The following is a 10,386-nucleotide window of genomic DNA, read 5'->3' as shown; positions in this document are numbered from 1 at the left end:
CTATAATGTATGTATGGCAGCTGGGTGGCTCAGTCACTCTACTGTATAGTGTATCTAATCTGCAGTGTGATACCTGAACTGGTGTATGGCCAGCCTTTGTATATGGAGGACATTGAACTTTTGTGAATGGTAGAGACACAACATTTGTTTTGCGTTTTCGGAAGTTACAGAAGCAAGGCGGGGCTCAGGAAAGCCAATCACATGGCAATTTACAATGTTATCCGCCCCCGGAATACATAACATGCTGTCCTATTGGTTACAGTGTTTGGTCACGCCTCTTTATATCGGCGCATAGCAATCAATACCTTCCCTCCAAATTTGGACCGCGCCATCACGTGTTCTAGCAGTAGGCGGGTCAGCTGTGATGACAGATGGCGGCGCCCATGGAGTTGTACTGCTGGAAAGGAGACTGGGGACTCCCGAGCGTGGACCTGGACTGTCTGACCGTGCTGGTGAGAGGGGGACGTGTGTGTGTGTGTGTGTGTGTGTGTGTGTGTGTGTGTGTGTGTGTGTGTCCGTCCGTCCGTCCGTCCTGCAGACTGTGTGTATGTATATAGTGTGTGTGTGTGTGTGGGGGGGTATATAGTGTGTGATATATAGTGTGTGATATATAGTGTGTGATATATAGTGTGTGTGTGGGGGTATATAGTGTGTGTGTGGGGGTATATAGTGTGTGTGTGTGTGTGTGGGGGTATATAGTGTGTGTGTGTGGGGGGGTATGTAGTGTGTGTGTGGGGGGGGTATAGTGTGTGTGTGTGTGGGGGGGTATATAGTGTGTGAGTGTGTGTGTGTGGGGGGTATATAGTGTGTGTGTGGGGGGTATATAGTGTGTGTGTGTGTGTGTGTGTGGGGGTATATAGTGTGTGTGTGGGGGGTATATAGTGTGTGTGTGTGTGTGTGTGTGGGGGTATATAGTGTGTGTGTGGGGGGGTATATAGTGTGTGTGTGGGGGGTATATAGTGTGTGTGTGTGTGTGGGGGGTATATAGTGTGTGTGTGTGTGTGGGGGGTATATAGTGTGTGTGTGTGTGGGGGGGTATATAGTGTGTGTGTGTGTGTGTGTGTGTGGGGGGGTATATAGTGTGTGTGTGGGGGGGGTATAGTGTGTGTGTGTGGGGGGTATATAGTGTGTGAGTGTGTGTGTGTGGGGGGGTATATAGTGTGTGTGTGTGTGTGTGGGGGGGTATATAGTGTGTGAGTGTGTGTGTGTGGGGGGGGTATATAGTGTGTGTGTGTGGGGGGGGTATATAGTGTGTGTGTGTGTGTGTGGGGGGTATATAGTGTGTGTGTGTGTGTGGGGGGTATATAGTGTGTGTGTGTGTGTGGGGGGGGGGTATATAGTGTGTGTGTGTGGGGGGTATATAGTGTGTGTGTGTGTGTGGGGGGGGGGTATATAGTGTGTGTGTGGGGGGGTATATAGTGTGTGGGGGGGGTATATAGTGTGTGGGGGGGTATATAGTGTGTGGGGGGGTATATAGTGTGTGTGGGGGGTATATAGTGTGTGTGTGTGTGTGGGGGGGGGTATATAGTGTGTGTGTCGGGGGGGTATATAGTGTGTGTGTGGGGGGGTATATAGTGTGTGTGTGTGTGGTATATAGTGTGTGTGTGTGGTATATAGTGTGTGTGTGGGGGGGTATATAGTGTGTGTGGGGGGGTATATAGTGTGTGGGGGGGTATATAGTGTGTGGGGGGGTATATAGTGTGTGTGGGGGGTATATAGTGTGTGTGTGTGTGTGGGGGGGGTATATAGTGTGTGTGTGTGTGTGGGGGGGGTATATAGTGTGTGTGTGTGTGTGTGGGGGGTATATAGTGTGTGTGTGTGGGGGGGTATATAGTGTGTGTGTGGGGGGGTATATAGTGTGTCATACCTCCCAACTTTTGAAGACGGGAAAGAGGGACAAAGTTTGCGTTGCGGCAAATTTTAGGCCATGCCTCTGACCACACCCATTCATAATTAGTCACACCCATATCCACGTCCCAACCACACCCATTTAGCACTGCCAATCACACTGTTTCATATACAATAATTATAAACAAAAAAATATGGCCACACAGTGCTCCATACTGTATAATGGCCACACATGATGCATACTGTATAATGACCGCACATGATGCTCCATACTGTATAATGACTGCACATGATGCTCCATACTGTATAATGACTGCACATGATGCTCCATACTGTATAATGACTGCACATGATGCTCCATACTGTATAATGACTGCACATGATGCTCCATACTGTATAATGACTGCACATGATGCTCCATACTGTATAATGACTGCACATGATGCTCCATACTGTATAATGACTGCACATGATGCTCCATACTGTATAATGACTGCACATGATGCTCCATACTGTATAATGACTGCACATGATGCTCCATACTGTATAATGACTGCACATGATGCTCCATACTGTATAATGACTGCACATGATGCTCCATACTGTATAATGACTGCACATGATGCTCCATACTGTATAATGACTGCACATGATGCTCCATACTGTATAATGACTGCACATGATGCTCCATACTGTATAATGGCCGCACATGATGCTCCATACTGTATAATGGCCGCACATGATGCTCCATACTGTATAATGGCCGCACATGATGCTCCATACTGTATAATGGCCGCACATGATGCTCCATACTGTATAATGGCCGCACATGATGCTCCATACTGTATACTGGCTGCACATGATGCTCCATACTGTATAATGACATACAGGCACGCAGCTCACACGCAGCTCACACGCAGGCACACGCAGGCACACGCAGCTCACACGCAGGCACACGCAGCTCACACGCAGGCACACGCAGCTCACACGCAGGCACACGCAGCTCACACGCAGGCACACGCAGCAGCAGCTCACACGCAGGCACACGCAGCAGCAGCTCACACGCAGGCACACGCAGCAGCATCACACACGCAGGCACACGCAGCAGCATCACACACGCAGCAGCATCACACACGCAGGCACACGCAGCAGCATCACACACGCAGGCACACGCAGCAGCATCACACACGCAGGCACACGCAGCAGCATCACACACGCAGGCACACGCAGCAGCATCACACACGCAGGCACACGCAGCAGCATCACACACGCAGGCACACGCAGCAGCATCACACACGCAGCAGCATCACACACGCAGGCACACGCAGCAGCATCACACACGCAGGCACACGCAGCAGCATCACACACGCAGCAGCATCACACACGCAGGCACACGCAGCAGCATCACACACGCAGCTTTGACACAAATGCATCGCACGCACGCAGCCATCGCACGCACGCAGCCATCGCACGCACGCAGCCATCGCACGCACGCAGCCATCGCACGCACGCAGCCATCGCACGCACGCAGCCATCGCACGCACGCAGCCATCGCACACGCACGCAGCCATCGCGCGCACACGCACGCAGCCATCGCGCGCACACGCACGCAGCCATCGCGCGCACACGCACGCACGCAGCCATCGCGCACACACACACACGCAGCCATTACATACAAACCAGATACCTCATACACACATGGCACACATGAAGCATCTCACACACACACATGCAGCATAACACACATCACACACACAATCTCCTCTGTGGTGCAGGGGCGGCTGATCTGTCCATGTGCAGCTCTTCAGTTTCTTCTGCTCAGAGCTCTGCACTGTCCCGGCACCTCCCCCGTCTCTCCTTCTCTGCCGGGATAGCAGATAAGAGCAGGAGAAGCCGGAGCTCCGTGCACACACAGGAGGTAATGAGTCGCTGACCTTTCATCTTGATCGCTGCTGGCTCTCTCCCTCAGCGTGGCAGCGCCGCACAGGGGGAGGGGGCGGGGTCGGTCGGGAGGAGACCCAGCTTTTATTAAAAAAAAAAAAAAAACACAGCCACAAACCTAAGTTACTCAGGTTCCGCCCCCTGCATTGTCCCCGCCCTAGGCACGTAGTGCGGACAACTAATGTCCCGCCCGGGATCCCGGGGCTGACTGTCAAAATCAGGACAGTCCCGCGGGATCCGGGACGGTTGGGAGGTATATGGTGTGTGTGTGGGGGGGTATATAGTGTGTGTGGGGGGGTATATAGTGTGTGTGTGGGGGGGTATATAGTGTGTGTGTGTGTGGGTATATAGTGTGTGGGTATATAGTGTGTGGGTATATAGTGTGTGGGTATATAGTGTGTGGGTATATAGTGTGTGGGTATATAGTGTGTGGGTATATAGTGTGTGGGTATATAGTGTGTGGGTATATAGTGTGTGGGTATATAGTGTGTGGGTATATAGTGTGTGGGTATATAGTGTGTGGGTATATAGTGTGTGGGTATATAGTGTGTGGGTATATAGTGTGTGGGTATATAGTGTGTGGGTATATAGTGTGTGGGTATATAGTGTGTGGGTATATAGTGTGTGGGTATATAGTGTGTGGGTATATAGTGTGTGTATGGGGGGGTGTATATAGTGTGTGTGTGGGGGGGTATATAGTGTGTGGGGGGGTATATAGTGTGCGATATCTATATCTATTATATAAAGCTGAATGTGTGTATGTATGTGTGTATGTCCGGGATTGGCATCTGAACCGTCGCAGCTACAGCCACAAAATTTTGCACAGTCACACGTCTGGACCCCGAGAGCGTCAAAGCTATGTTGTGAGGTGAAATTTTAACCCCGCGCTTTCCAATTAACCAAACAATTTTGCCCCTATCTACATAATGGGGGAAAAAATGAAAGGAAAAGTGTTGGAGGCAAATTATCAGCTGCCAGATGTGAACAAGGGGGACTTAAAGAATGACAGCGATGGCGCCAAAGAGTATATACTGTACAGTTGCTAAGGTGAGGCCCCAACATGGGATAATCACCACACCACCACGGGGATATGAACACACACAAAATGCGCCACACACTACCACGTGCTCGAACACATATACCACCGTCAGCGCACATTTCCCCACACATACACCAACCTCGCCACATCAAAGTCGAAACACAAAAGTCCCTGCTCAAAACTCGCCACGCGCAAAACTCTCCACATGCAAAACTCGCCACACGTGCAAAACTCGCCACATGGAAAACTCGCCACACGCAAAACTTGCACACGCGGAAAAATTGCCACATGCACAAAAGTTGCAACACATGCAAAAGTTGCCTCACACAAAACTTGCACATACTCAAAAGGCACCACACATAAAACTCGCCACGCGCAAAACTCACCATGCGCAAAACTTGCTGCACACAACTTGCTACACTAACCTGTCACATGCAACTCGACACACAAAAAGTTGCTACACGCATGTCGCCACACAAAACTCAACACACACAACTTGACACACGAAACTCGCCCTAAAACACACACAAGTCTGGTATTATCCTTCAAAAATAAAAATCTGATTAATAAGCAGACAAACTACAAGAGCAACAAATGTACCATATAGGAATCCGGCAGCTGTCAGTCACATGACCAGTCTATTATGTGTATGTGTGAGCTAATATATACTGCCAGGGGGTGGGCTTACTGTAGGCTGGGGATTTATCAGGCTGCCAATTTAGCTTACAAATACTGAGGTAAAAATACTGACCAAATAACGTGTGAACGAGGTCTAATACAGGAGGAGATGACATACAGATATATACTATATACAGGAGGAGATGACATACAGGTATATACTATATACAGGAGGAGATGACACACAGATATATACTATATACAGGAGAGATGACACACAGGTATATACTATATACAGGAGAGATGACACACGTATAAAGTATATACAGGAGGAGATGACATACAGGTATATACTATATACAGGAGGAGATGACACACAGGTATATACTATTTACAGGGGAGATGATGACACACAGGTATATACTATATACAGGAGGAGATGACACACAGATATATACTATATACAGGAGAGATGACACACAGGTATATACTATATAGAGGAGGAGATGACATACAGGTACATACTACATACAGTAGGAGATGACATACAGGTATATACTATATACAGGAGGAGATGACACACAGGTATATACTATATACAGGAGACTACATACAGGTATATCTAATATATAAAGCTAAATGTGTGTATGTATGTGTGTATGTCCGGGATTGGCATCTGCACCGTCGCAGCTACAGCCACAAAATTTTGCACAGTCACACGTCTGGACCCCGAGAGCGTCATAGGCTATGTTGTGAGGTGAAATTTTAACCCCGCGCGTTCCAATTCACCAAACAATTTTGCCCCTATCTACATAATGGGGAAAAAGTGAAGCGAAAAGTGTTGGAGGAAAATTGACAGCTGCCAGATGTGAACAAGGGGGACTTAAAGAATGAGAGCGATGGCGCCAAAGAGTATATACCATACAGTTGCTAAGGTGGGGCCCCGACATGGGATACTCACCACACACGGGGATATGAACACACACACAAAATGCGCCACACACTACCACGTGCTTGAACACATATACCACCCTCAGCACATATTTCACCACACACACACCAACCTCGCCACATAAGTCGAAACACAAAAGTCACCACTCAAAACTCGCCACGCGCAAAACTCGCTACATTAAAAACTCGCCATATGCAAAACTAGGCTCACACAAAACTCGCCACACGTGCAAAACTCACCTCATGGAAAACTCACCTCATGCAAAACTTTCACACACAGAAAAATTGCCACATGTACAAAAGTTGCACCACATGCAAAAGTTGCCTCACACAAAACTTGCACATACTCAAAACGCACCACACATAAAACTCGCCACGCGCAAAACTCGCCATGCACAAATCTTGCTGCACAAAACTTGCTACACTAACCTGTCACATGCAACTCGACACACAAAATGTTGCTACACACATGTTGCCACACACAACTCATCTCACAAAAGTCGCTACATGCATGTCGCCACACGCAACTCAACACACAACTTGACACATGAAACTCGCCCTAAAACACACAAGTCTGGTATTATCCTTCAAAAATAAAAATCTGATTAATAAGCTGACAAACTACAAGAGCAACAAATGTACCATATAGGAAATACGGCACCTGTCAGTCACATGACCTGTCTATTATGTGTATGTGTGAGCTAATATATACTGCCAGGGGGGAGGGCTTCCTGTTGGCTGGGGATTTATCAGGCTGCCAATAGCAACCAATCACAGCTCAGCTTCTATTTTGCTACAGTTAATTAATCTGAGCTCTGGTTAATATAGGCAACAAAGACATTATCAGTATAACAAAGCTAATATATGTTAAGAAATGCTTCTATTAGCTTAGTTTTTGCCTTTTAATAATTACATTTCTATCTATTTGTTTTGTGGTTTTTGTGTGCAGAATAAATTTTTGTTAACACATTCTATTTTGCTAACAGCAGTCATTAACCCGGGCGAAGCCGGGTAGTACAGCTAGTGTATATATGTATGTATGTATGTATGTATGTATGTATATGTGTGTGTGTAGGGGGGTATATAGTGTGTGATTTATATATATTAGTGTGTGGGGGGGTATATAGTGTGTGATATATATATATATATATATATATATATATATATATATATATATATATATATATATATATATATATATATATATATATATATATATATATATATAGGTATAGTGTGTGATATATATGTATATAGTGTGTGATTTATATATATATATATATATATATATAGTGTGTGTGTGGGGGGGTATATAGGGTGTGATTTATATATATTAGTGTGTGTGGGGGGGGTATATAGTGTGATATATAGATATAATCACACACTATATACCCCCCACACACACACATATATATCACACGCTATATACCCCCCCACATATATAGGGGACCACCGAGCCCGCACAGACACATGCAGAGCAGAGATAGGGGTGAGATAAAGACCCTGCTCAATGCACTGTGCAGAATTCTAATGTGACTGGATGGAACCAAGCACTTCTATAAAACAGTCAGAAATCCAGTTTGTCCCACACAGCTATACTCATTACAAGGTATATACACACAAAATACACTGAAGAATGTCTTCACTTACAATCAGCAGCTGGAATATTCAGGGTCTCAACGCCTCAACCTTTGGATCTAAAACAAAGGACCCTGATTTTATGCAAAGACTGAAAAATATAGACATTCAGATCCTCCTGGAAACATGGACCAGAGCCGAAAACGAATCCCTGGTGCCTATTGGATACAAGGAATTCTCGGTCCATGCCCAGAAAAATAAAAACATCAAACAGGGCCGGGGCTCAGGAGGAGTATTGATCTGGTATAAAGAGGAGCTTCACCAGTACATCAAACCGGTGAAGAAAGGAGGCAGCCACATATGGATCAGAATCAGCAGCTCCATCCTCACCTGCCAGTCTGATGTCCACCTCTGTGCCACCTATATACCACCGCCAGAGTCCCCCTACTTCAATCCAGACTGCTTCGAGATCTTACAAAGAGAAGCCGCCCATTATCAGGCCCTGGGCAAAGTTCTCATCTTTGGAGACCTCAATGCAAGAACAGGGAGAGAGAGAGACTTCCTGACCACGGATGGGAACATCTACATACTTGGAGCAGAGAATGACGACCAAGACCCTGTACACACTGAAACAGCTATGACACTACAGTCAACAAAAGTGGCAGAAAGCTCCTGAACGTATGTAGAAGTCTAGGACTTCATATCCTTAATGGACGAAGCAAGGGTGACTCCTTAGGAAGGTATACACTAAACTCCCATGTAGGGAGGAGTGTAGTAGACTACGCCATTACAGATCTGAACCTGGCAGATGTCAGCGCCCTCATAGTCACCCCACAAACGCACCTGTCAGACCACAGCCAACTTCTTCTGTACATGAAATCTACAGAGAAACCATCCACTCAGAAGCCACAGCAGAGCGGCCTCTTCACCCGGCCTCCATCCTATAAATGGTCCAAAATGTCAGCACTAAAGTATAAAGAAGCTTCCAGCAGACCTGAAATACAGCGGATGCTGCACCACTTCTACAACCTCAAGTACAAGCCAAACCCAGAGGGAGTGAGCCAAGCCGCAAAGGACCTCAACAATATATTCTACGCAATGGCCAGACTGTCCGACCTTAAAGTCGACTACAAGAGACCAAAAGAAACACAGGTCAATGGCTGGTTTGACAAAGAATGTAAAGCTGTACGGAAGACCCTGAGAACAGCCTCCAACAAGAAACACAGAGACCCCAACCACCTGGGTCTGAGGGAAGCCTATGACTCCATACAAAGGCAGTACAAAACCCTCCTCAGGAGGAAGAAGCAGAGTTACATCTCTACCAAGCTTAACCAACTCCAAGACGCCCTCCAGGACAACTCCTTCTGGGAACTATGGAACCACATGGGCACCAAAGACAAGAAAAACAACACCCATATCCAAAATGGCAACCTCTGGCTCCAATACTTCAGAGACCTCTATAAAGACATTCCAAAGGAAGAGCTAAGCCAAGAACAGGAAAACATAATGGCGAAACTAAAAGCAATGGAGGAAAAAATCAAAAACTTCCAAAACCCGGTGGATACACCTATAACACTACAGGAAGTAGCCGAGAGACTCCCCTCCATAAGATGTAGAAAAGCCAGTGGCCTGGATGGAATCCTACCAGAAATGCTGAAGTACAGCCCACCAGAAATACAGGCTGCAATGGTAAAACTCTTCAATATTGTGCTGAGTGGCGGCTACTTCCCTCGTACCTGGAACCAAGGCCTCATCACACCCATCCACAAGAGTGGGGACAGGTATGACCCTGCCAACTACAGAGGCATATGTGTCAGCAGCAACCTGGGAAAACTGTTCAACAGTATCCTGAACAAGAGGATCCTCACCTTCCTCACCGAGCACAACGTCCTCAGCAAGAGCCAAGCGGGGTTCATGCCGAACCACCGAACCACTGACCACATCTACACTCTGCACAGCCTCATTCAGAGACACGTCTACAATACAAAGAATGGGAAGATATACGCCTGCTTTGTGGACTTTAAAAAGGCCTTTGATTCAGTGTGGCACCCGGGCTTATTCCTGAAACTGCTGGAGAGCGGAATAGGAGGAAAGACCTATGATGTCATCAAAAGCTCCTACACCGAGAACCGCTGCAGCGTGAGTGTGAACGGCAGAAGAACGGCTTATTTCCAGCAGAACCGCGGGGTCAGACAAGGCTGCAGCCTAAGTCCAACACTCTTCAACATTTACATCAACGAGCTGGCTACCGTCCTGGAATCCTCCTCAGCACCAGGTCTCACCCTCCACGACACGCAGGTGAAATTCCTGCTGTATGCAGATGACCTGCTGCTGCTGTCACCAACCGAGAAAGGCCTCCAGGACAACCTGAAAATCCTAGAGAAATTCAGCTCCACCTGGGCTCTACCGGT

At 47.1% G+C, this 10,386-nt stretch overlaps 1 protein-coding gene across 1 annotated transcript in view; it reads left to right on the top strand.

The window, feature by feature from the left end:
* The first annotated feature begins 298 nt into the window (after window positions 1–298).
* Window positions 299–10,386, top strand: part of MTX1 (metaxin 1) — a 131,552-nt gene continuing 121,464 nt past the window's right edge. Inside the window, exon 1 of the mRNA XM_077255889.1 lies at window positions 299–452. Within this exon, the coding sequence (XP_077112004.1) occupies window positions 372–452 (81 nt within the window). The 5' untranslated portion in view covers window positions 299–371. The remainder of the gene's footprint in view (window positions 453–10,386) is intronic.

The sequence above is a fragment of the Ranitomeya variabilis genome, chromosome 1 (genome assembly GCF_051348905.1).
Source record: "Ranitomeya variabilis isolate aRanVar5 chromosome 1, aRanVar5.hap1, whole genome shotgun sequence".
Taxonomy (NCBI): domain Eukaryota; kingdom Metazoa; phylum Chordata; class Amphibia; order Anura; family Dendrobatidae; genus Ranitomeya; species Ranitomeya variabilis.
This window is presented reverse-complemented; position numbering and strand designations above follow the sequence as displayed.